The sequence below is a fragment of the Eptesicus fuscus genome, chromosome 17 (genome assembly GCF_027574615.1).
Source record: "Eptesicus fuscus isolate TK198812 chromosome 17, DD_ASM_mEF_20220401, whole genome shotgun sequence".
Classification (NCBI taxonomy): domain Eukaryota; kingdom Metazoa; phylum Chordata; class Mammalia; order Chiroptera; family Vespertilionidae; genus Eptesicus; species Eptesicus fuscus.
In genome coordinates this window covers 60,063,265-60,089,173 of record NC_072489.1, presented here as the reverse complement: position 1 = coordinate 60,089,173, position 25,909 = coordinate 60,063,265, and the positions used below count along the sequence as shown (strand labels likewise).

Sequence of the window (25,909 nt, the reverse complement as noted above, 5' to 3'; positions counted from 1 at the left end):
TGTTTCATCCTCGGCATGCGGCCGCGTGTCATCAGAAATGGCTACGCGTATCAGTGCTGACACGCGTGTCATAGGTTCGCCATCACTGGTCTAGACTCTGACAGTGTCTTTCCGGAGGCGCTGGCGCAAACCGATGGTGCCCAGCGTCCCTAGCGATTCCACAAGCAGCGTGGCCAGGCCTCAGCCCGGCCCTGACCTCGGGGAGCTGCCGGCCGCGGCCACACAGGCTGCTAACAACGGAGAGAGTTTGCCGGGGATGCGGAGGGAAGGCAGCGCTCTAAGCCCCATGAAAGCCCCTTAGACACAGTCTCATGTTCCTGCCATAAGACACAACCGAGCTTCTGTGGGTGAAGCCCTGCGGGTCGGGCCCGCCCTCGGGGTAGGACATGTATGCCAAGGAGACGGCGTCATGAGGCACAGCAGGGTGACAGGGGCAGCCCGCTTACTGGCCCGGACCTGCTCTGCGCAGAGGGTCCGAAGGGCGGGAGGGGAGCGCTGGGTTTTGAAAGAACCCGGCAGCAGCGGGACCTGCCGGCCAATGCTTGCCGGCCTCCCTCCCCCTCGCCGCCCGAGAGTCACTTACAACTAATGGCTGGTGGCTAGCGTTTCCCCTTCCCCGCCAGGGCCTGGCGCTCGGGCTGCCACGCAGAGCAAGTTTTCCTTGGAAAACCCACCTCGGAGACCTGGATTGGCGACCGCTTGGAGCCTTCCCACCCGTGGTCCCCAGACTGCGACCAGAATGGAAATGTTTGGTCAACGTATTTTGCTTTGAGAAGTTAGTATTTCTTCTTGGAAAGCAACAGCTTTTTTAAAAGTCAACTTCTTTGTCCTAGAAATGTCCAGGAAACGTCAAAGAAGGGGAATAAAGCGATGGCGGGGGAGGGGGAGGCCTAGCCGGTTAGGCACCCTCCCGCGGACTGAAGGGTCCCAGGTTCCATTCTAGTCGAGGGCGCGGACCTTGGTTGCAGGTTCCCTGGCCCTGGTCGGGGTGCGTGCAGGAGGCAACCAATCCATGTGTCTCTCTCACATCGATGTTTCTGTCTGTCTCCGCCTCTCCCTTCCACTCTCTCTCAAAAATCAGTGGAACAATATCCTGGGGTGAGGATGAACAAAAAACTTAAACAGGAAAGCAACGAGGGGTTGCCTGGCAGGTGGAATGGTGTCAGTCGCTCCTGGTAGTGACCGGGTGACGACACCAGCTGCCCTCGGGCGCCTCTGGACCCCGCGCCGGGCTCTTCTGACTGGGGTTCTTTACTGGAACCCTCCCCGCGACGCCACGAGCAGGCCTGTTACTGTCGCCGTTTGCAGTTGAGAAAACGGAGCTTGGGTAACTGGCCCTAGACCCTGCCGCCAGGAAGCGGCCAAACAGCTCTGACCCAGGAAGTGAGAGAGCAGAGCCCTGTGCAGCCCAGTTCCCGTTCCTGCTCCCGGCGAACTCGCGGCGCAGGCACACGCCGTGGCCTCCCCTCCCGGCGTGGGCACACGCCGTGGCCTCCCCTCCCGGCGCGGGCACACCCGTGGCCTCCCCTCCCGGCGCGGGCACACCCGTGGCCTCCCCTCCCGGCGCGGGCACACCCGTGGCCTCCCCTCCCGGCGTGGGCACACGCTATGGCCTCCCCTCCAGGCGTGGGCTCACCCGTGGCCTCCCCTCCCAGTGTGGGCACACCCGTGGCCTCCCCTCCCAGTGTGGGCACACCCGTGGCCTCCCCTCCCGGCGCGGGCACACGCCGTGGCCTCCCCTCCCGGCGTGGGCTCACCCGTGGCCTCCCCTCCCGGCGCGGGCACACCCGTGGCCTCCCCTCCCGGCGCGGGCACACCCGTGGCCTCCCCTCCCGGCGCGGGCACACCCGTGGCCTCCCCTCCCGGCGCGGGCACACCCGTGGCCTCCCCTCCCGGCGCGGGCACACCCGTGGCCTCCCCTCCCGGCGCGGGCACACCCGTGGCCTCCCCTCCCGGCGCGGGCACACCCGTGGCCTCCCCTCCCGGCGCGGGCACACCCGTGGCCTCCCCTCCCGGCGCGGGCACACCCGTGGCCTCCCCTCCCGGCGCGGGCACACCCGTGGCCTCCCCTCCCGGCGTGGGCACACCCGTGGCCTCCCCTCTGTTGCACACTTTGCTGGCTCCGTGAGAGGACCTGGGAGCGAATAGCTGAGCCCGGGCACTGCCGGGAGGGCACTGAGCTGCGGGTCCGCCGACCCAGGTGGGAAGCTGTTCCCTTCAGTGTTTTCTAACATTTTAAGATATTCCCAGCCCGGCCCGTGTGGCTCAGGGGTTGAGCATCAATCCATGAACCAGGAGGTCATGGTTCGATTCCCGGTCGGGGCAGATGCCCGGGTTGTGTGCTCGATCCCCAGTGTGGGGCATGCAAGAGGCAGCCGATCAGTGATTCTCTCTCATCATCGATGTTTCTATCTCTCTCTCTTCTTCTCCTTTCCTCTCTGAAATCACTAAAAACATATTTTTAAAAATTAACATTCACACACCTGAGCGGGGCTCCAATCCCGGCAACTGGAAGAGCCCCGGGCAGGACTCGCTGTCACGGGGGCGTGCGTGTCCCTGGGCCTCTCTCCGTCCTGTGCCTCCCGGGGACCCCCTCCACCTTCAGGTCTCCTCTGGTCAAGGGCTCCTGCTGCTGGGCCTTCCGGGACTTGGCCAGGCCACTCTGGGCGCCCCCGCCTGCAGGCTGCCTTCACCTCAGTGACGTCTTGCTTTTGCCCGATGGGTGTCCTTGCCCCTTTTTCTGGTCCAGGGAGTTTGGCTTTGTTCGGATAACCCGTGGTGGTGGGCCTGCCCATCTGAATGTGTCCAGCACGGCCAGGGGTGAGCCTGAGGAAGGGGGGAGGGGGGGCGGGTAGTGAAGGATCAAAGAAGACAGACAAGAGGATAAAGCTGGGGCTAGGTGGGACGCTCTTGGAGAGACAGCGCCACGGCCTGCAAGCCGAGTCTTTATTTTATAGCCAGATTCCACGAGGCAAAGTAAGGGCGTTGTCAAGATGCTTACAACGTTCTCGCGGGTTTTGAATCTACTCAATTACATGCACCTGAGCTCTATCAAACCCACATCACTCAGCCTCCTGGGACCACAGGTTCAAGCTTACAGCTGTAGCCTTTGGCTGTGACTGTGCCGGGAGGGCTTTGCCACCAGAGGATCGTGCCCTCTCATTAGTCCGAGGCTTGAACCTGCCCAAACGCTGTAGCCGCTCTCCACACCAATCAGGGGCCTGGCCGCGGGCGGGAGTGGGCTCCTTCCCCTGGGAGTCTGGCAATCTTCCAGTGCACAGGACAGTGCTCAGCCACAGGTGGCACCAAGCCTGGCATGAACCATCTGCCATTCCCACTCCCGGAGCTGAGAGTTCTGGGCCCTCTGGTCCTGTAAACTGCCTGGCAGCCTCCCCAACTCCCCAGGGCTCCCCTTCTGGAACTCACCTGGCCAGGGTCAAAGAACTTGACTGGCACGGCCTCGATCACACTGTGGGGCCAGCTGTCTGCCCTGGGGCTGCCCCGAGGTGAGCGCACACCCCGCGTTGTCTCTGTGCCCATTGGCGCGCTGGAACGTGGCAGGTTGAAGAGTTGGAAGGAAAGGATGGAGGCCCGATGGCGTACACCCGAGCTCCCCCGCCTGATGAGGGTGGATCGGCAACTTGCACCGCAGAAGGTGGCACCGGCTGGGCTGAAAAGAAGAAGAGGATCCAGGGACGTCTAGCCGTGGCTATGGGTTCAGGATGGATCCCACATCCTTAGGCAAACGCCCCTGCATTTGTGGATCAGCCTCTGCTTTCCATGGGCCATCCCTGCTGATTCCCATGGCCGAGGAGCAAGGTCTCAAAGACTCCTCAAGTCTCACACCTGTGAAGTCCCGTTCGCCAGGTAAGGCCACAAACGCACGGGTTCTGGGCATTAGGACGTGGACATCTGCAAGCGGCCGTTCTGTCCGCCACAGTCCTAGATGCAGAAAGCGATTCGCCCAGAGTCACACAGCGCCGGCGGAAGAGGGGGCCTGTGCTCACCCCCACCAGCACAAGTGGCTTTCTCCTCCTCCTTTTCCTCCTCCTCCCCCTCCTCCTGGCCGGACCCAGCCATCCTGCAAGGTCCGTTCAGGCTGCCCCTCTGCTCAGAAGTCACTGCTGCCCTCCACGGCCCACAGAGCCATCCTCGTGGCTGTGACTGTGCCGCTCATTTGGCCGGTGATCGAAAGGTGCCTGTTCTCCGCCCACCCTGGAGCCCGAGGCAGTGACCACACCGGACACTTTGTCACACCCCTGGAGTCCACTGAGCCCGGAGAGCAGAAGTTCAATGCGTGTGTAGGAACCACGATGTTCCTGGCAGGCCCTCCAGACGGACTCACTCGGCTCCTGTGAGGCTAGAAACTGCATTTCCCAAACTCCCTTGCAGGTTGGCCTAGGTCCCACCAAGCCGACATGGTGCAAGTGAGATGTGGGCCACGGGGGCAGAAAGAACCTTCGCAGGGCCTGGTGCTGGGAGGCTCTGGTGCTTTGGGGGCCGTGTCATCCGCCAGATAGAAGGTCCCTGGCATCTTAGGAGCCACATGAAGGGGTGCATTGGGCATTTCTCGTGGCTGCGTGGCTCTTGGCTGCGTAATACTGGAGCTTGGCCCCCCAGTCCCCCTGAGCATCTCTAAGCTCCCAGTGCCTCTTTCCACATCCCCTCCAGCTGGAGTGGCTCCTGTTGTCTGCGACTAAGAACCATGGCCACTATAAGGTACAATATTATTTTCCCCAGGGATCGAACCCCCAACGCCGGCTGTGCCCTGACTTGGAACCCAGCTGGCCATCCTTTGGTGCACAGGACAGTGCTCACCCCGCTGAGCCCCACCGGCCAGGGCAGGACCCACGTTTCAGATTTCCCCTGTATACCCCACAGTTGGCCCAAGGAGCTTATCGACATGATATGCACAATTCACTGAATTGGGTCAAAGTTCTAATATTCTGATGAATTCTTCATCGTATCTTTGAATCAAGAGCCTGACATGAAGTGTCCAAACGAATATGGTTTTCTTCTGTTGAAGCTTCAAAGCTAAGTCAGGCCTTGAAGTCAAATATTTTCAAGTTTCCATTAATTTATCTTTAAAAGGTTGTATTTGAGCCAACCTGATGGCATTGGCCGAGAAGCAAGATCTCAAAAGCTCTTCAAGTATCACCGTAAGCCCCCCAACGAATTGGGGCAGGCAGGGAGACGCTCCCTCCTTGCCACCATTCTACTTACTGCAAAAATGACGTAATGATGAATGGAATGTGAAAATTCCTCCAAAAATCTCACTGCTCAACATCGCAACATTCCCATTCTCTTCCGGCCCCGTTCCTACGCATCCGGACGTTTGCAGGGCTGTGGTCTGCGTACAGCGTGGCATTCTGCTTTTTCATATAATGTGGTAACGTGAGCATTTCCCATGTTGCTACCCAGTCTTCATTTTTAAAAAATATGTATATTTTATTCAGAGAGGAAGGGAGAGGGATAGAGAGTTAGAAACATCGATGGGAGAGAAACATCGATCAGCTGCCTCCTGCACACCCCCAACTGGGGATGTGCCGCAACCAAGGTACATGCCCTTGACGGGAATCGAACCCAGGACCCTTCAAACCGGTTAGGGCTTAAATATATTTTTATTGATTTCAGAGAGTAAGGAAGAGGGAGAGAGAGAGAGAGAAACATCTATGATGAGAGAGAATCATGGATCAGCTGCCTCCTGCCAAGTCCCCCACTGGGGGGTCGAGCCCACCACCTGGGCCTGTGCCCTTGACTGGAATCGAACCCGGGATCTTTCAGTTCGCAGGCCGACGCTGTATCCGCTGAGCCAAACCAGCTAGGGCCCCGGTCTCCGTTTTTGGACGGCACGGTCTTTCTTGTAGCCGCCCCGTTGTCATGCCTGGAACAATCCCCGCCCTCACACGTTCCTTCCGGCTGGCTCTGGCGTCGTGGCTCACTGCCGCCATCCTCTGCAGCACCCCCGCCGGGGCCTCGCTCCGCAGACGCGGGATCGTGATTGCTCTGACCCCCGGTTTGCGGAGAAGACACCCTTTTGGGAGCACGTGACCCCCACGGCCAAAGGCAGAGCCCGGCCCCGCCCCGCGTCACTACACTTCCCAGGCGCCCCTGCGCGGCCGCAGCCTCCAGCCCGGGTTGGGACACGCAGTCGCAGTTGCGCGGCGGGGCGCGATGGCCGCGTGGGGCGACCGGCTGGCCGGGGTGCGCGGGGTGCTGCTCGACATCTCGGGCGTCCTGTACGACAGCGGCGAGGGCGGCGGCAGGCCGATCGCCGGCTCCGTGGAGGCGGTGGCGAGGTGAGTGGGCCCGCTGGCCGCCCTGGGCGCCGGGCCTCCCGCTCCGCCAGGCCCCTCCCGCCGCTCCGATCGCTGCCGGGGGCGGGGCCTGGAGGGGGCGGGGCCTGGAGGGGCTGCTGCTTTGGCCCCGCCCCGCGCGCAGCCCTGAGAACCCGCCCGTGGGGGGCGGGGGAGCCGCGCCGCCCCGCTGGGTGGCCCTCGCTCCTCGCGGCCCCGGAGCGCTGGGCAGGTGGCTGGCCGGCTGATGAGCCGTCAGTGTCAAACCCACGCGGGGCTTACAGTTCACATTGATTGCATGTTGATAGGGTAATCATCTGAGTATATTAGGTTTAAATAAAACCTATCAAAGTAATTCCATCTGTTTCTTTTGACTTTTGTTAAGGTGGTTACCAGGAAACTTTGAATTACGTGTGACTGGCATTGGGACTGTATTTTTTTAAAAAAATGTTTTCATTGGTTTCAGAGAGAGGAAGGGAGAGGGGGAGAGAGAGAAACATCACTGATGAGAGAGAATCACGGATCGACTGCCTCCTGCACGCCCTCTACTGGGGATCGAGCCCACAACCCGGGCCTGGGCCCTGACGGGAATCGAACCGTGACCTCCTGGTTCAAGAGTCCATGTTCGCCCAGTCGCCTGGCTCAGTGGGCTGAGCAACCTATGAATCAGGAGGTCGCGGTTCCATTCCCGGTCAGGGCACGTGCCTGGGTTGCAGGCTGATTCCCAGTGTGATCCCCAGGGTGGGGCATGCAGAAGGCAGCCAATCAATGATTCTTTCTTTTTTTTAATATATTATATTGATTTTTTACAGAGAGGAAGGGAGAGAGATAGAGAGTTAGAAACATCGATGAGAGAGAAACATCGATCAGCTGCCTCCTGCACACCCCCCACTGGGGATGTGCCCGCAACCAAGGTACATGCCCCCGACCGGAATCGAACCCGGGACCCTTCAGTCCGCAGGCCGACGCTCTATCCACTGAGCCAAACTGGTTTCGGCAATCAATGATTCTTATCATTGATGGTTCTCTCTCTCTCTCCCTTCCCCTCTGAAGTCAATACAAATATATTTTAAAAAAAAAAAGGTTGATGCTCAACCACTGAGCCATACCAGTTAGGCAATTGGACTGTATTTGATCATCTGTGTGGACAGTAGGAGGGGGACGGCGCCTGGAGGACATGCTGGGACCACGGGTGGCACCCTGGACCTGGGCTTTGTCATTGCCAGGACTTGGCCTCCCACAGCCACTCATGGGGGACCTCTGCCTGGAGCCTGACCTGGCTGGGACTCAGTTTGCCTCCTGAGATGTCAGCTGAGGGAGCCCACCTCACCTGTCCATACAGCAGCCACATTGTCCTGCATGGCCAGGCCAGGCTGGAGGTGTTGGAGAGGCCAGGAACTCAAAACAGGGAGACGTGGCGCCAGGAGAGACCCCCAGACCGGGGTGCCTCCCTCGGCCCTGCGGGCACAGGTCCTGAGGGCCAGGTCAGCCCTGTGTGGCCTCTGTCTCAGTCTCCGTTTGCCCCAAGGTCAGCTCCAGGCTGGCCCTGTCACAGGCAAGAGCGTGAGGTGGTGGCACCCGTGGGAGCGGGCCAGAGGGCACTGAGCTGCCTGTTGGGGGGACCGGGCCTCGGGGCCGCGACTGAGGCAGACAAGGCCTCGTGGGCTCGTGTCCGGAGGGGAGGTGGGCAGTACACCTGGACACAGATGAGTGACCAAGTCGCCAGGTTGGCATAGTGACGGGAAGAAAGGGGTGCTGAGGAGGGGGGCAGAGTGCGGCTGGGCTGGGCTGGGCGGGGGGCGGCGGGGGAGGCACCGCCAGGCCGCAGGGGCGAAGGGCCTCGGAGTGAGGGGCTCCGGGGTGAGGGAGCACGCACTCCCTGAAGATGGAGTGGATGGGAGTGAAGGTTCAAATGCGTTTCAGTGTGAAAGGGAGACCTTGTAAGAACAGAGCCCCGAGTCCCCCAGAACCCACATAACTGGGGCCGCTCTGCACTGCGGTGTCCCCTGGGTCCCCCAGCCTTCCTCCCCCCGCGCAGCTCCCGCCGCTGTGACGACGAGGCCCTCCATGCGGCCCAGCCTGGCTGGCCGTGCCCAGGCTCAGGAGCCCCACACGCTCGGGGGTTGCCTGGGCCTGGGGTGGAGCCCAGAGTGAGGCCGAGCGAGTGTAGTTCGGGAAACTTCCCCCCGTAAAACAGGCCGGCTTTGGGGTTTTCCTTGGGATGTTTCAGGTATGGGGCGGGGGGGGGGGGGCACGCTATTTCCTTTCGTGGTGGCTGAGCCTAGAAAGGACTCCCAGGAATTTCCCGGAGCAGGCCCTGTTTGCCGAGTGCACAGCGCTGGGCATGGGGCGCTTTGTGTGTTTCTGCAGCCCCCCGCCCCCCCTGAGGTCCCTTTGCACCTCCGCTCTGCGGCCTTGATGTGTGCGGCTGGCTTTGAAGTCCTGGAACTGGAGGAAGTGCCTGGGGGACAAGGGCCCGCCCTAGGACAAGGGTGATGGGGCGGGAGGGGAACCCGGGTCCTGGGGGAGAGCTCGCCTCCACCCCAGCTCCCCAGCACCAGACCGTAGGTACCCAAATAGCAGTTTCGGTCTGGGCACCCCCGGGGGAGGGGCAGTCCCAGCCTCTTCCTGGGCTTTCTGGGGGGACAGCTGTCCTCTGACTTCCTGAAAAGTCCACCGATGGGGACAGCCCACGGGGAGGATAAACTGCTCTTTAAAACCGTCCGACCAGAACAGCAGTCGCCATGGAGTGAGGGAGGCCTGCCCGGTCCCACACGCCACGAGGTGGGTTCGGAGCTGCCAGGATTCACCCACATCTGCCCGACTGCAGAGCCCGGCTCTCCCTGCCAGCCACACCGCCTCATTCCTTCACCCACACCCAGCAAGTGCCTGCTGAGGGCTCTGCGTCCCACAGCCCCCGAAGCTGCCGGTCCGGCCGGCCGGGCGACCAGTGAAAAGAGCACCCGAAAGGCTGGTGTCGGGGGGGGAGGCCTGGGATGGGGACTCAGGGGGCGTGGCCTCGCAGACCCAGTGATGCCGGGGTCTGAAGTCGACATCCGGGCCAGCAGGGCCCCAGATGGGAGGCCGGGAGGCCAGGCCTCCAGGCCACGTGACTCCCCCCTTGTCCTCCCCGGGCAGTGTGGTCCCTCTGGAGCCGCTGGGGACGGGGATGTCCCTGCCCGGGGACCGCTGGGCGGGCGTGGTCCTGGGACCTCTGTAACCGCCTGGGTCCCCCAGCGGGCGCTTTATTGGAGAGCCATTCAGAGGCAGGCCGATCCGCCATCTGCATGTGAAAGGCCGGCGTTTCCTGCCTCCTGGCGCGGCTCTAAAGCACATCTGCTGGGCCTGCCCCCGGCCCCGGCCCCCGCGGCCGGAAGGTGGAGGCTCTGCTGGGCCCCGGCAGCCTCATAAAGCAATTCCCCGGCACCACCCCGCCGCAGCCCCTCCTTCCCAGGGGGGCTCTCACAGCCCAGGGTGCACCCGGAGCCGGGGACCCATGAAACTCAGGCCCCTCCCAGCGGGTCTTAGCCAAGAGGAACAGGCCAGGGGGCCCTGTCTGGAGCCTGGCAGGCGCAGGCCCGACCTCCCCTGGTGCTGGCCACGTGGGCGCCATCAGCCCTGGGACACGGGTCCCAGGAGTCGGCCCTGCTAGGGACCGTGGGCGGCCCGGAGCCTCGCCCGCCGGCTCCATCCATCCCCCCCACCACGGGGCCCAGCACCTGCCAGCGGGGCCTGCGGCTGTCGGAGGGGCGGGCGCGGGGCTGAGTTTGTTTAGGCAGCGGCACCTTCCTGACTCAGCCTGGACCTTGGACAGGGGCGTTGGGAGAAAGTCCTGTCCTATCTCCGTGCTGGTCTCCTGTGGGGGCGAAGCGCCGGCTCAGGGGTGGGAGGGCGGCCAGAGCGGGCTCACCCGGCTGTGTTCTCATCTCACTGCGGTGCCGCCTCCTCGTAAACATCCCCACTCGAGCGTGAATACCGGGATCAGGCGTCCAAACCCCCGTCTCAGGCATGTCCTCGCGGGGACGCGGGGGTCCTCCGGGCCTGCTCCCCTATTCCCTCGCGGGGACGTGGGGGGTCCTCCGGGCCTGCTCCCCTGTTCCCTCGAAAGCGCAGAGGGTGCAAGGTGCGCCCCTCCTTTCCTGAGCCCGTGGCTCCCATCACCCCTCACTGCCCCGCCCTGATGCTCACGGGTCACAGGTCACAGGAGCCGGGAGTCCCCCGCAGATCCCAGTCCAGGGGGTTCACACTCTTATCCCCAAATGAACTCGGGGTGGAACCCCCAAATTAAACAAATAAAGGAGCAATGTTTATTACTGTTATTTTTTAAGTATGTTTTTATTGATTTTTGGAGAGAGAGGAAGGGAGAGGGAGGAGGAAGAGATGGAAACATCGATCAGAGGGAATCATGGATCAGCTGCCTCCTGCACGCCCCCTGCTGGGGATCCAGCACTCAACCCGGGCCTGTGCCCTGACCGGGAATCGAACCCTGACCTCCTGGTTCACAGGTCGACGCTCAACCCCCGAGCCACGCGGCCGGCTGAGCGGTGTTGTGTTTGAGTTCACGTCTGTAGTATTGGTGCCGAGGCCGGGCGGTGAAAGGTGGCTGGTGTGGTGATGAATGCAGTATTGACGCCTGCGTGGTAGGCCGCACCCCTGGTGCAGATGTTTACGGCTGAGGTGCGGGGCCGGGGAGCGGGGGTGGGTGGGGAACAGCCACATGTCCCTCGGGAGGCGACGAGGGAGTGGGTTGTGCCTGTTAGGAGTGCGGGCTCTCCGTTTGCCACTGACTTTGGTAGCACGTGAGAAAGCCGTAGGGTAATGTGTGTGAAACCACTGCTGCTCCAAAAGATAAACAACGAAGAAGGTAAATAAACCCGCCTGCCTCTGGAGGGGGTGACGGCAGAGCCGCGCCTGCCACGTGGGGGACACAGGGACATCTGGGGGGAGGCCGCTTCGGTCTCCACGTCGGTGGGCAGGGCCTCCCTGTGGAAACCGGGGGCGGGGAGGGGGGCAGCAGGGTGGGGCTGCTGCCTCTGGGAGGAGCCAGCCCTCGGGCCCGGGTCACGCACGCAGCTCACAGATGAGCCGCCACACGCCTCACACCCCCACGCCCCCGGGACGCTCCGAGAAGCCATAACTGCAAAGCCAAGTCGGGCCTGCCCATGCCGGTGCGCAGGGCCATTTCCCGCGGCCCGGGCAGCAGGAAGCCGCCGCATTTACAGAGCAGGGACCTCGGAGCCAGGAGGTCAGGGTTCGATTCCCCATCAGGGCACATGCCCAGGGTGCGGCCCGATCCCCAGTGGGGGGCCTGCAAGAGGCAGCCGATCAATGATTCTCTCTCATCATTAATGTTGCTCTCTCTCTCTCCCCCTCTCCCTTCCTCTCTGAAATCAATAAAAATATTTAAAAAAAAAAAAAAGAGAAGGAACCTGAGGCTCAAAGACCCCCGGAGGCAGGAGGGCGGCCGTGCCCTCCCCGGGTGGGCAGCTCCCCCAGAGGAAGGCGGGTCACTGGGGCCTGGGGTCTGCGTCTAGGCCTCCTGAGGCGCCTCCCACTGGTGTTTGTGAATAAACACGCTGAGGTCTGCGGGCTCCGCGTGCCTCCGACCTGCCCCAGAGGCTCGCAGGTCAGCGCGGCCGGTCAGCGGGGAGCACTGAGGGCGGAGGCGCCGGGCGGGGAGGTGAGCCCCAGTGTCCCAGGGCCCTGCTCTGGGCCTGCCCGGGGCTGTGTGACCTCATCACTGTCCTGAGGCCGCTGGCTGGCCGCCAGGGCTCGGCCGTGTTCTTACCACCGCCTGTCCCCTCCTCTCTGTCCAGACTCTGGACTCTGCTTCTTGCCTGGACTCTGCCCATACTCTGCCCACAGTGCCAGCTGGAGGGGGCGGTGCTGCAGGGGGAGGGGGCAGCTGCAGGGAGGGGGAGGCTCCGCTGGTTCAGCAGAGACCCTGGCATCCAGGTCCCAGTGACCCAGGGCGGCGGGTCCACGTGTGTCCACAGTGCCAGCCCTGGAGAGCTGCCAGCGGGGGGGGGCGTGGGGGGGGACAGGTGCTGCCGTCACCACATGGCATGGCTGAGACTCAAGGACTCCGGGAGCCCAGCCCACGGTGCCCAGCCCAGGGCACGTGCAAGGTGCCAGCCCCAGTCCCAGGGCGGGAAAGCCCTGGGCTCCCTGACCCTGAGCTGCTGCCCGTCGGGACTCTCGGGAGCTGGGCTGGACCCTCTGGAATCAACGTGGGTGTCCCCGGTGCGTGGGGGTGTCCCCGGTGCGTGGGGGTGTCCCCTGTGCGTGGGGGTGTCCCCTGTGCGTGGGGGTGTCCCCTGTGTATGGGGGTGTCCCCTGTGCGTGGGGGTGTCCCCTGTGCGTGGGGGTGTCCCCTGTGTGCGCGGGTGACTGTATTTTTCCAGTGCAAAACCAGCCTTGTCTGACCATGGGCTCCAGTCCCGGTCAGGGCACAGGCCAGGGTTGTGGGCTGGATCCCCAGCAGGGGGCCTGCAGGAGGCAGCCGATCAGTGGTTCTCTCTCCCTCTCCCTTCCTCTCTGACATCATAAAGGCACATTCAAACAACAACAACAAAGCAGGCAGAGCAGCCTCCCCCATGATGGCGAGAAGCCACCTCCCCTCTGGACGCCGATCTCATTTGTCACCTCAAGTTTGATCTGCCAGCTGGGGCTCGCCTTTCCACCCAGGAACCCCCGCAGCCGGGGCCTCCGCCCTCCACCGACCTGCGGGGTCTCTTTTCCTGGATGGGAGGGTGGTTTGGAGTCTGGCGGCCTGGTCTCCCGGCCATTTGCCCAGCCCCCTTGGCAGTGGGTGGCTGCCTGGGGTGAGTCACCTGCGCACACAGGCAAGCGCCCCACCCACCGTGAGAGGTTCGGGCAGGGAGAGTGGGCTCCTCTCTGCCCACTGCCCACGGGCAGATGTCCTCAGTACTCAGTGGGCACCTCCTGGGTCCTCACGACGTGAGGTGGGTGCTATTAGCATGCCCATTTTACAGATGAGCAAACTGAGCCCCGGAGAAGAAACAGCTTGCGGAGGCTCCACAGCCAGTCAGTGGCGGAGCCCAAACGCCGCCCAGGGCATCGCTCTGAAGTGCCCCCCGCCGCCCCCCGCCCCCTGGCCTCCCGCTCCGCAGCGGCGCGTCTCCCTGGCCCTCTGTTCACACCTGCAGCACCCGTACCCAGGCCCACCCTCCGTCCACTGTCCTCTGTCCCCGGTAAACCTAGCACCAGGGAGGCCTAGGACGGAGCCGGGGCCGTGGGGGCGCCGTGTGGGGTTGGCCGAGAGCTGGGGGGGGCTTCTCCCGAGGTTCCCTGGGTGCCGGGAGGTTCTCGATCCTCTCAGTCCCGTCACCGGGGGGTTTGAGTCGTTCGGTGCGTCTCACAGTGAAGCATCGCCGTGCGGTGCTGGCTGCCGCCCGGTGTGTTTGGAGGGGGCTGTCCTGGAGGGGGGTGTCCTGGAGGGGGACGTCCTGGAGGGGGGTGTCCTGGAGGGGGGTGTCCTGGAGGGGGGACGTCCTGGAGGGGGGTGTCCTGGAGGGGGGTGTCCTGGAGGGGGCTGTCCTGGAGGGGGGTGTCCTGGAGGGGGGTGTCCTGGGGGGGGGTGTCCTGGGGGGGGTGTCCTGGAGGGGGGTGTCCTGGAGGGGGGTGTCCTGGAGGGGGGTGTCCTGGGGGGGGGTGTCCTGGAGGGGGGTGTCCTGGAGGGGGGTGTCCTGGGGGGGGGTGTCCTGGGGGGGGTGTCCTGGAGGGGAGTGTCCTGGGGGGGGCTGTCCTGGGGGGGGTGTCCTGGAGGGGGACGTCCTGGAGGGGGGTGTCCTGGGGGGGGTGTCCTGGGGGGGGGTGTCCTGGGGGGGGTGTCCTGGAGGGGGACGTCCTGGAGGGGGGTGTCCTGGGGGGGGGTGTCCTGGGGGGGGTGTCCTGGAGGGGACTGTCCTGGGGGGGTGTCCTGGAGGGGGGTGTCCTGGGGGGGGTGTCCTGGGGGGGGTGTCCTGGAGGGGGACGTCCTGGAGGGGGGTGTCCTGGGGGGGGGTGTCCTGGGGGGGGGTGTCCTGGGGGGGGTGTCCTGGAGGGGGACGTCCTGGAGGGGGGTGTCCTGGGGGGGGGTGTCCTGGGGGGGGTGTCCTGGAGGGGGACGTCCTGGAGGGGGGTGTCCTGGGGGGGGGTGTCCTGGGGGGGGGTGTCCTGGGGGGGGTGTCCTGGAGGGGGACGTCCTGGAGGGGGGTGTCCTGGGGGGGGTGTCCTGGGGGGGGTGTCCTGGAGGGGAGTGTCCTGGAGGGGGGTGTCCTGGGGGGGGTGTCCTGGAGGGGACTGTCCTGGGGGGGTGTCCTGGAGGGGGGGTGTCCTGGGGGGGGTGTCCTGGGGGGGGTGTCCTGGGGGGGGGTGTCCTGGAGGGGGACATCCTGGAGGGGGCTGTCCTGGAGGGGGGTGTCCTGGAGGGGGGTGTCCTGGGGGGGGGTGTCCTGGGGGGGGTGTCCTGAAGGGGGTGTCCTGGGGGGGGTGTCCTGGAGGGGGTGTCCTGGGGGGGACGTCCTGGAGGGGGGTGTCCTGGGGGGGGGATGTCAGGGGGGGGGTGTCCTGGGGGGGGGTGTCTCTGGAGGGGGACGTCCTGGAGGGGGCGTGTCCTGGGGGGGGGGTGTCCTGGGGTGGCGTGACCTGGAGGGGGAGTCCTGGAGGGGGGTGTCCTGGGGGGGGGGTGTCTGGGGGGGGGTGTCCTGGGGGGGGTGTCCTGGAGGGGGACGTCCTGGAGGGGGGTTGATCCTGGGGGGGGGTGACCTGGGGGGGGTGGTTGGGGGGGGTGTCTGGAGGGGGGACGACTGGAGGGGGGTGTCTGGGGGGGGGTGTCCTGGGGGGGGGGGTGGTCCTGGGGGGGTGTCTGCCTGGGGGGGGTGTCCTGGAGGGGGGTGTCCTGGAGGGGGCTGTCCTGGAGGTGGGTGTCCTGGAGGGGGGTGTCCTGGGGGGGCTGTCCTGGAGGGGGTGTCCTGGGGGGGACGTCCTGGGGGGGGACGTCCTGGAGGGGGGTGTCCTGGAGGGTGTGTCCTGGGGGGGGGGTCCTGGAGGGGGGTGTCCTGGGGGGGGGGTGTCCCTGGGGGGGGGTGTCCTGGGGGGGGTGTCCTGGAGGGGGGGGAGGGGGGTCCTGGAGGGGGGTGTCCTGGAGGGGGGTGTCCTGGAGGGGGACGTCCTGGAGGGGGCTGTCCTGGAGGGGGGTGTCCTGGGGGGGGGTGTCCTGGGGGGGCTGTCCTGGAGGGGGACGTCCTGGAGGGGGGTGTCCTGGAGGGGGGTGTCCTGGGGGGGGGTGTCCTGGGGGGGCTGTCCTGGAGGGGGGTGTCCTGGGGGGGGGTGTCCTGGGGGGGGTGTCCTGGGGGGGGTGTCCTGGAGGGGGGACGTCCTGGAGGGGGGTGTCCTGGGGGGGGGTGTCCTGGGGGGGGTGTCCTGGGGGGGGTGTCCTGGAGGGGGACGTCCTGGAGGGGGGTGTCCTGGGGGGGGGTGTCCTGGGGGGGGGTGTCCTGGGGGGGGGTGTCCTGGGGGGGGTGTCCTGGAGGGGGACTGTCCTGGGGGGGTGTCCTGGAGGGGGGTGTCCTGGGGGGGGTGTCCTGGGGGGGGGTGTCCTGGGGGGGGTGTCCTGGAGGGGACTGTCCTGGGGGGGTGTCCTGGAGGGGGGTGTCCTGGGGGGGGTGTCCTGGGGGGGGACGTCCTGGAGGGGGGTGTCCTGGGGGGGGGTGTCCTGGGGGGGGGTGTCCTGGGGGGGGACGTCCTGGAGGGGGGTGTCCTGGGGGGGGTGTCCTGGAGGGGGACGTCCTGGAGGGGGGTGTCCTGGGGGGGGACGTCCTGGAGGGGGGTGTCCTGGGGGGGGTGTCCTGGAGGGGGACGTCCTGGAGGGGAGTGTCCTGGGGGGGGGTGTCCTGGGGGGGGTGTCCTGGAGGGGGACGTCCTGGAGGGGGGTGTCCTGGAGGGGGACGTCCTGGAGGGGGGTGTCCTGGGGGGGACGTCCTGGAGGGGGGTGTCCTGGGGGGGACGTCCTGGAGGGGCTGTCCTGGAGGGGGGTGTCCTGGAGGGGGGTGTCCTGGGGGGGGCTGTCCTGGGGGGGACTGTCCTGGAGGGGGGTGTCCTGGAGGGGGGTGTCCTGGAGGGGGACGTCCTGGAGGGGGACGTCCTGGAGGGGGGTGTCCTGGAGGGGGCTGTCCTGGGGGGGGCTGTCCTGGGGGGGGTGTCCTGGAGGGGGGTGTCCTGGAGGGGGGTGTCCTGGAGGGTGTGTCCTGGGGGGGGCTGTCCTGGAGGGGGGTGTCCTGGGGGGGCTGTCCTGGAGGGGGTGTCCTGGGGGGGCTGTCCTGGAGGGGGTGTCCTGGGGGGGTGTCCTGGAGGGGGGACGTCCTGGAGGGGCTGTCCTGGAGGGGCTGTCCTGGAGGGGGCTGTCCTGGGGGGGGGTGTCCTGGAGGGGCTGTCCTGGAGGGGGCTGTCCTGGGGGGGGGTGTCCTGGAGGGGCTGTCCTGGAGGGGCTGTCCTGGAGGGGGCTGTCCTGGAGGGGGTGTCCTGGGGGGGGCTGTCCTGGGGGGGACTGTCCTGGGGGGGTGTCCTGGAGGGGGACGTCCTGGAGGGGGTGTCCTGGAGGGGGGTGTCCTGGAGGGGGGTGTCCTGGAGGGGGGTGTCCTGGGGGGGACGTCCTGGAGGGGGGTGTCCTGGAGGGGGGACGTCCTGGAGGGGGTGTCCTGGAGGGGGGACGTCCTGGAGGGGGGTGTCCTGGAGGGGCTGTCCTGGAGGGGCTGTCCTGGGGGGGACTGTCCTGGGGGGGTGTCCTGGGGGGGTGTCCTGGAGGGGGGACGTCCTGGAGGGGGTGTCCTGGAGGGGGTGTCCTGGAGGGGGTGTCCTGGGGGGGGCTGTCCTGGGGGGGACTGTCCTGGGGGGGTGTCCTGGAGGGGGACGTCCTGGAGGGGGGTGTCCTGGAGGGGGGTGTCCTGGAGGGGGCTGTCCTGGAGGGGGACGTCCTGGAGGGGGTGTCCTGGAGGGGCTGTCCTGGAGGGGGCTGTCCTGGAGGGGGGACGTCCTGGAGGGGCTGTCCTGGAGGGGCTGTCCTGGAGGGGCTGTCCTGGAGGGGGCTGTCCTGGAGGGGGCTGTCCTGGAGGGGCTGTCCTGGAGGGGGGTGTCCTGGAGGGGGCTGTCCTGGAGGGGGCTGTCCTGGAGGGGGCTGTCCTGGAGGGGGCTGTCCTGGAGGGGGGACGTCCTGGAGGGGGCTGTCCTGGAGGGGCTGTCCTGGAGGGGCTGTCCTGGAGGGGCTGTCCTGGAGGGGGGTGTCCTGGAGGGGCTGTCCTGGAGGGGCTGTCCTGGAGGGGGCTGTCCTGGAGGGGGGACGTCCTGGAGGGGCTGTCCTGGAGGGGGGTGTCCTGGAGGGGGCTGTCCTGGAGGGGGGTGTCCTGGAGGGGGCTGTCCTGGAGGGGGCTGTCCTGGAGGGGGCTGTCCTGGAGGGGGGACGTCCTGGAGGGGCTGTCCTGGAGGGGCTGTCCTGGAGGGGCTGTCCTGGAGGGGCTGTCCTGGAGGGGGGTGTCCTGGAGGGGCTGTCCTGGAGGGGGCTGTCCTGGAGGGGGCTGTCCTGGAGGGGGGACGTCCTGGAGGGGCTGTCCTGGAGGGGGCTGTCCTGGAGGGGCTGTCCTGGAGGGGGCTGTCCTGGAGGGGGGACGTCCTGGAGGGGCTGTCCTGGAGGGGCTGTCCTGGAGGGGGCTGTCCTGGAGGGGGGTGTCCTGGAGGGGGTGTCCTGGGGGGGGCTGTCCTGGGGGGGGTGTCCTGGAGGGGGACGTCCTGGAGGGGGGTGTCCTGGGGGGGACGTCCTGGAGGGGGGTGTCCTGGGGGGGACGTCCTGGAGGGGGGTGTCCTGGAGGGGGGTGTCCTGGGGGGTGTGTCCTGGAGGGGGTGTCCTGGAGGGGGACGTCCTGGAGGGGGACGTCCTGGAGGGGGGATGTCCTGGGGGGGTGTCCGGAGCATCCAGGCGACACAATGCGGGGAGGGCAGGCCCCTCCCGGCAGCCTCAGGCCCTGTGGGCCCTCAAACCGAGCTTCCCCTGTGGACCAGGGGGCACTTCCCACCTGGGAGCGGCGGCTCTGAGCCCCCGGCGGCCCTGCCCCTGGGGCCCCTGGACAGCTCCCTTGGCAGCCCCTCGTATCCCTGCAGCCCCCGGCCACCTGGCGGGAGCCTCCTTTGGCCTCTGTGGCCCACGCCCGGCGTCCCGACCCAGGAGGTGCCGGGGCGGCGTGCGCGTTGGAGAGCTGACGTGGCTGGTGGGCGAGGGGCTGCCTGGGGGCGGTCCTGGCTCTGATGCTCGCCCAGCGCCGGGGCCTGGGCACCGGGATGGGCGGTGCTTCAGCAAACACCCGAGGGAGCCCTGAGCGGGGGCGGCAGAGGGAGGACCACGTGCTGCTGATGCCACGAGCAGCACCGGGGCTGAGAGCCACGCAGAGGACGGTGGCGCTGCCCCGGCAGGGTGGGCCTGGGGGCCTTCCTGGAGGAAGGGGCGCATGAACGAGGCCCTGCGGGGTGAGTGGGACGCAGCCCTCGGGGCCCCTCCTGGCCCCTCCAGCTCCCCCGCGGGCCCCTGTGGCGAGCGGAGAGGGCGCCGGCGGCGCAGCCTCGCCAAGGTCAGCCAGGGGCCCAGCGGCCGCCCGGCCGCTCCTGCTCCCCAGGCTGACGAAGGTTCCATCATTTCCGGGTGAGCGGCAGATGCACAGCCGGCAGATGGGCGAGGCCCGGGTGATTTGCGAGGGACCCGCTCTGTGATGCACGTAATTGCACAGGCGACGATGTTGTCGCTCAGAGTGTCCCTGCCCGCCAGGACGAGGTAAAGGTCAGTTCACAGATCCCGTGCGGCCGCAGGAAGTCGGGGCGCATCCACGGGCCCCTCAGGAGGGGCAGCGGGCTGGGGCAGCGCCGAGATCTCAGAGGGAGCCCCTTGTCCCCCAGATTTGGGGCGATGGGGAGGGGGGTGAGAACATGGCCTGTCCCTGGTGCTGACATCCCTGGGGGTCACTCCCTGGGCCCGGCTCGGGCTTTCCTGGCCTCCCGGTTCTCACGTCCAGGCCCCCCAAGGCCGGGTGTGCCCTGTGGCAGCAGACCCCGCGGGGGGCTGAGCGGCTGTTCTCTGGTTGGGCTGCCGGAGGGGAACACCCCGACGGGCCGAGCAGCAGAATTCTGTTTTCCCGGAGTCCGGAGGGCGGGACCCCAAGATCCAGGTGCCGGCTGGTGGTTTCCGGTGGGAGTTCTCTTCCTGGCTTGTAGGCACCCACCTTCTCCTCCTCCTTCCTCTCCTTTTCTCCTCCTCCTCCTCCTCCTTCTCCTTCCTCTGCTCCTCCTCCTCCTCCTCTTTCTCCTCCTCCTCCTCCTCCTCCTCCTCCTCCTCCTCCTCCTTCTCCTCCTTTTTAATTTCAGAAAGGAAGGGAAAAGGAGAGGGAGAGAAACATCAGTGACGAGAGAGAACCACGGATTGGCTGCCTCCTGCACGCCCCACACTGGGGATGGAGCCCGCAACCCGGGCCTGTGCCCTGACCGGGAATCGAACCCTGACCTCTGGGTTCATAGGTCGACGCTCAGCCCCTGAGCCCCGCGGCCGGGCTGTTCCTCGGGTTTAGAGCAGAGGCTCTGGGTGAGCGCAGGTTGGCCTTTCGAAGGGACCAGAGGCCGGAGTGTCCCGACGGGGTCTGCGTCTCGTCGTCTCGCCGGCCCGAAGTCGTGCTGGGAGCAGGAGCGCGGCTCGGCCGTCTCAGTCCCGGTGCTCGCTGTCCTGAGAAGGGAGCGCCGTCACTCACCAGCAGGAACGAGTCCCCGGCTCCCCTCTCCCCCCCCAGCGGCTCCATTAACTTGGGTGTGAGTCTCACGTTCCGGGCGCCCGTCAGTGAGGCTGTCTGTGAGGTACAAGGTGATGCTATTCGTTACAATAATTAACCGCCTAATTAAAAACACAGAAGCTGTCTTTATGAAGGGCAATTAACCGCGGCGCAGAGCGGGCCATCATAGCCCGCTGATTGGAAAGACAAATACGAACAACGGGCCGAGTCGCGGGCCGTGACGAAGGCCCCGTCCGCTCCCGGCCCTCCTCCTCGTCCTCGCTCTGGTCAGCAGCTCTGCGACGTCCCCGACATCCCGCGTGTCAGCCGCAGCGCCCGCGGCCCGGGACCTTCACGCTGAGGCCCCTCTGCTCCCCGGGCAGACGCCTCGGAGGCAGCCGTGTGGGGGGGTGGCCAGGACGGCCCCGCACGGGCTGCCCTTTGGACTTGGCATCAGCCAGTCGCTCAGCAAACGCCAGGGCCGCTGCGACCAGCTCCGCGGGAGGCCCGGGTGCTGAGGACTGAGCAGACCCTTCCTGATCCACAGAGCACGTGGGCGACAACCAGAGGGCCCCTCAGCGAGGGCCTCCGCGCGGTCCCGTGGCCCCTGCCCTCTGGGGAGACGTGAGTCAGAGTTCATGTGGCGTCTGTAGTTCGGATGCGCAGGGCAAGTGCCAGGCATCGGGGCCAGCAGTGACCTCCAGCCCGGCCGGCGCGGCTCAGGGGTTGGGCGTCAGCCCACGGCCCAGGAGGTCACGGTTCGATTCCCGGTCAGGGCACAGGCCTGGGTTTCCGGCTCGATCCCCAGTCGGGACATGCAGGAGGCAGCTGATGGATGATTCATCATTAATGTTTCTCTCCCTCTCCCTTCCTCTCTGACATCAATAAAAATACATTTTAAAAAATGAACTGACCTCCGGCTGGGCCGGGTGGGGGAGGTGTCGGTGGGTCTCCGAGGCGGGAGGGGTGTGGAGCGGCAGCGTGTGGAGGCAGGCGGCGGGGATGTGTCTCGGGCACAGAGACGTGTCCCGGGAGGGGAGGGAGGCGTGGGCAGGGCGGTGGGACTTGGGGAGCCTCGGGTGTGCCCCTCAGGACGAGAGGAGGGGTGTGGGGGGTGGTCCGATCTCAGAAACACCAGCCTGAGCCCTGGGTCCGCCCAGCCCTCGGGGCCCCGGAAGCACCAGGGGAGAACCTGCCGGTAACGCACGCCGTCCCGTCCCGCAGGCTGAGGCGCTCGGGGCTGAAGGTGCGGTTCTGCACCAACGAGTCGCAGAAGTCCCGCGGGCGCCTGGTGGGCGAGCTGCGCCGCCTGGGCTTCGACGTCGCCGAGGCCGAGGTGACCGCCCCGCCCCCCGCCGCCTGCCGCATCCTCCGGGAGCGAGGCCTCCGGCCACACCTGCTGGTCCACGACGGTAGGCCTGCGGGGGCCAGTGGGGCGGGGGGAGGGGTGCAGACGCCCCTTCCAGGGTGGGGCCGGGTCAGCATCCCTCTCCCCTGGGCCACAGCACAGGGCGGGGCGTGAGGGGAGGGGCACAGGGGGAGAGGTGTAGGGGGAGGGGCGCAGGGGGAGGGGCACAGGGGCGCGGGGGAGAGGCATAGGGGGAGAGGTGTAGGGGGGAGGGGCGCAGGGGGAGAGGTGTAGGGGGGAGGGGCGCAGGGGGAGAGGTGTAGGGGGGAGGGGCGCAGGGGGAGAGGCGTAGGGGGAGAGGTGTAGGGGGAGAGGTGTAGGGGGGAGGGGCGCAGGGGGAGAGGTGTAGGGGGAGAGGTGTAGGGGGGAGGGGCGCAGGGGGAGAGGTGTAGGGGGAGAGGTGTAGGGGGAGGGGCGCAGGGGGAGAGGTTCAGGGGGAGGGGTGTAGGGGGAGGGGCACAGGGGGAAAGGTTCAGGGGGAGGGGCGCAGGGGGAGGGGCGCAGGGGGAGGGGCACGGGGGCGTGGGGGAGGGGCGCAGGGGGAGAGGCGTAGGGGGAGGGGTGGGGGGAGGGGCGCAGGGGGAGAGGCGTAGGGGGAGGGGCGGGGGGAGGGGCGCAGAGGGAGAGGTGTAGGGCCGCAGGGGGAGAGGCGTAGGGGGAGGGGCGCAGGCTGCCACTGAACTTTACCCCTCCCCCCTCCTTCCAGAAGTCCGCTCGGAATTTGACCAGATCGACACGTCCAACCCCAACTGCGTGGTCATTGGGGACGCGGGGGAACACTTCTCCTACCGGAACATGAACCGGGCCTTCCAGGTGCTCATGGGGCTGCCGGACCCCGTGCTCCTCTCCCTGGGGAAGGGGTGAGTCGGCGTGAGGCGCGCTCTGGGTCCGACCCGCAGAGCCACGTGGAGGAGGAGGCGGGCACGCGGCGCGGCGGGCCGGGGCGACGGCCTTCCCCCTCCCTCCCTCTTCTTTTCTTCTTTTTTAATCCTCACCGAGGAGCGAGGAGCGCTTTCCCGTTGATTTTTAGAGAGAGTGGAAGGGAGGGGAGGGGAGAGAGAAACACTGATGTGAGAGAGGCACATGGCTTGGCTGCCTCCCACACGGACCCCGACCGGGCTGGGGAACGAACCCGCAACACAAGTACGTGCCCTTGACTGGGAATCGAGCCCACGACCCTTCGGTCCCGAACGCCAAGGCCAGCATGCCTGCCTGCTCTTGCCCCTGTGCGCACGCGGTTTAACGTCTCCCAGATTTGAGGAGCAGAGAAGGGGGGGGACCTGGTGAGGTGGCTTCCCCGAGCGCCCTGCCGGCTCGGTCCCCCATTGTCTCCTCCTCAGAGCGTCCGGCGCCCACGGACCCCGCACGCCTCCTGACCTCTCGCTCACGGGACACGCGGCCGGGCGCCCGGAGCTGACGGCGTTCTCTCCTTCGGCAGCAATTAGGGTTAATTGTTAGCAATTAGGGGCTCACCGCACGCTCCTCGGACCTGCTGTCCTTTCCCAGGGCCCATCTGCCCCTCGGTCCCCCGTCAGTCACCGTGGCCGAGTCCCCACAAAGCTGGCCGCGGGGCCGTTCCGACCGAGCGCTGCTGGCCGGGCGGGGTGACCACCACGGGCCACTCTCAGCTCGGCACCTGCCCTGGCCCTCGCCCCCTGGCCCTCCGGACAGGGCGGGCGTTGCTCAGGGCTCCCGGATCCCGGCCGGCTCACCTGTCCCCCCTCCTCTCCCAGGCGCTACTACAAGGAGACCTCGGGCCTGATGCTGGACGTTGGCGGCTACATGAAGGCGCTCGAGGTACCTGCCCGAGCCCTCCTCGCGCTCCAGTCTTTCTGGAGAAGGGGGCGTGCTCAGTGGCCCCCTAGCTGGGGCTTCACGCGGGCGCCCCTGCACTGCAGACTGTGCCTGCCCCTGCCCCCGAGCGCGCCTGCCCTCTCTCCACGCCCCTGTGCTGACCGCTGGCCCTCCCAGCGTGCCCGCTGCCGCCGCCTCCTGGGCTCTGTCTGTGGGGACCATCCCCACTCCCCACCCTGGGCGCCTGCAGCCTGACGTGTCCTGACTGGACCCCTTCCCGCCCCCCCGGCCCCCCACTCTGAAGGCGCTCCCAGCGTCCTCTGACCAATGCCTGGCCCGCTGTCCCGGCCTAGACTCCGGCCCCGGCCAGCTCCTCTCACCGCAGGCCCCACACCGGGCACCGGCCCTGCCTGCCCGCACCCGTGGGGGGGCACAGACGGGATGTGGGGCCCTGGACTCATCCTGGGGGAGCCGTGACCAGCGGGGTGGGCAGGGGAGGGAGGGAAGCAGGAATACAGGTGAGAACACGGGCAGGGTGCCCATGTGATGCCCGAGACTGCCACCTCTGGGCCACCCCCCCCACAGCTCGGGTCTGAGCAGATGGCGGGCCCGGAGGTGCGGCTCCGAGCGTCCCAGGCAGCCCGACGTGGCGTCACCCACGCGTGTCTGTCAGACGTGTCTGGGGCTCACGTGTCCTGCCCCGAGACCCCTGGCCCACGGGTGGGCGCACCTTTGGGGCGTCTCCCCTGGTTCCCGGAGGGGGGCCCTCCCTGCCGTCGGGCCCGCTGCTTCGCCCCACGCCCACGCCGCCCTCTCTCGGCAGTACGCCTGCGGCATCGAGGCCGAGGTGGTGGGCAAGCCCTCGCCGGAGTTCTTCGGGTCGGCCCTGCGGGAGCTGGGCGTGGAGGCCCGCCAGGTAGGTGGCCTGCGGACGCGGACGCGCGTGGAGGGGACCTCCCACGGCCGCCTGGGGCTCGGGCAGCCTCGTGGGCCCGGCAGCCCCACGCGGACCCCCCACCACGAGAGCTGATTGGCTGGAAACGGGGAAAAGGCAGCAAAGGAAGTCCACTGAGTATTTATTGTTTGTTTGTTAAATATATTTTTTATTGATGTCAGAGAGGAAGGGAGAGGGAGAGAGAAACATCAATGATGAGAGAGAATCATGGGTCAGCTGCCTCCTGCACACCTCCTACCGGGGATGTGTCCGCCACCAAGGTACATGCCCTTGACCGGAATCGAACCTGGGACCCTTCAGTCTGCAGGCCGACGCTCTATCCACTGAGCCACACCGGTTAGGGCTCACCAGTCCATACTTAAGTCTCCTGACCGTCTCAGAAATGTGCTCTTAAGTCAGTTTGTTTTTGCATCAAATCCAAACAAGGTCTGTGCCTTCCATGCATGTGGCTTTTATCTCTTAAATCTGTTGAACTTCCATCGTGAATCATTTCAGTCGGTGCAAGCAGAGAGAATCGCATCACGAACCCTGTGTCCCCATCACTGAGCTCCCGTCATGACCAACTGATAGAGCACCTTTCAAAATGGCTTCTAACTGTCCATTGTGAAATCCTGTCTCATTCACAAGGAAGTTGCAAAAACAGTACAAGGAATGTCACGTGCCCTGAAACCAACTCCCGTGCTGACGTCTCACACGACCGTCACAAGCGATTAGACATGCGCCCTGACTCACCACGTAGTTAACCCAGAGACCTTCTGCAGCTGCTGGCAGCCGTCCCACCAATAGCTTTAAAAAAAAATGTTTTTATTGATTTTTAGAGAGAGAAGAAGGGAGAGGGGGAGAGAGAGAGAGAGAAACATCAACCACTGAGGTCGGAGCCGAAGCCACGCCCCCCAGGGCTGCGGAGTGACATGGGCCCGTCCTCCTCCCCTCCGGCCTCTCCGGCTGCTTCTCTAAGGGAAGCCGTCGCACCCACTGTTGGGACCCGAGTCCCGTGAGTTCACAGAGGAAACCCCGATAACAGCCGTTTCCTCCGGCTCCTTACTCCTCAGAGCGATGGGTTGATGCTCCAACCTCGCCCTCAGGTGACGGAGATGAGGAGCGCACCTGTCCCTTAACGGGTGCCAGCACGCTGGGTGTCACGGGTGTCTGTGCAGGCAGCCCTTCCCCCAGCCCCAGGCACGTGCATCTCCCCTGAGGTCGCTCTCGGAGGCGGGGTGTCCTGGGCCCCTGGGATGCCCAGCTGCGAGCCCGCAGGTGTCTCCTGACATTGCCACCGTCCCCGGGGAGCAGAACACCCCCCGGTGGGAACGCCAGCCTTGGGGGAGCACAGAGAGTCTGCACGGAACCCCCTGGGGTGCGCCGTCCCCCGGTTCTCACGGACGGCAGAGGCTACCAGCACCTCTGGGGTGGGAGGAGCGTGAGAAGGCTCTTAGGAACATCGTCTTCCTGTTTCTCGTTTCCGTTCGAGAAGGGGGTGTCCCTCCCCGTCCTCCCCGCCGCGCAGGCACGGCCCCCAGCAGCGCGGTCCCTCCCTCGTCGCAGAGCAGGCCCCGCGCGGGGCTGTGCTGACTGCTCCTCGCACTGAGGCCGCGGGGGGTGGGGGGGTCACTGGCGCTGAGCCATCGCCGGGTGGAGGGCCCGGGTTCCTCCCAGG

The 25,909-nt window shown here is 66.4% G+C and overlaps 1 protein-coding gene across 4 annotated transcripts in view; it reads left to right on the top strand.

Moving 5' to 3' along the window:
• The first annotated feature begins 6,104 nt into the window (after window positions 1-6,104).
• The window catches only part of LHPP (phospholysine phosphohistidine inorganic pyrophosphate phosphatase), a 35,715-nt gene continuing 15,910 nt past the window's right edge, over window positions 6,105-25,909 (top strand). For 2 of the 4 annotated variants that reach the window (XM_054729058.1, XM_054729057.1), the window contains exons 1-5: window positions 6,105-6,299; window positions 21,320-21,507; window positions 22,210-22,363; window positions 23,237-23,300; window positions 24,121-24,213. In XM_054729058.1, the coding sequence (XP_054585033.1) occupies window positions 6,175-6,299; window positions 21,320-21,507; window positions 22,210-22,363; window positions 23,237-23,300; window positions 24,121-24,213 (624 nt within the window). In that variant the 5' untranslated portion in view covers window positions 6,105-6,174. Of the gene's footprint in view, window positions 6,300-13,142; window positions 13,262-21,319; window positions 21,508-22,209; window positions 22,364-23,236; window positions 23,301-24,120; window positions 24,214-25,909 lie in introns of those variants that run through there. The other 2 variants (XM_054729060.1, XM_054729059.1) reach the window with 2 other exon arrangements.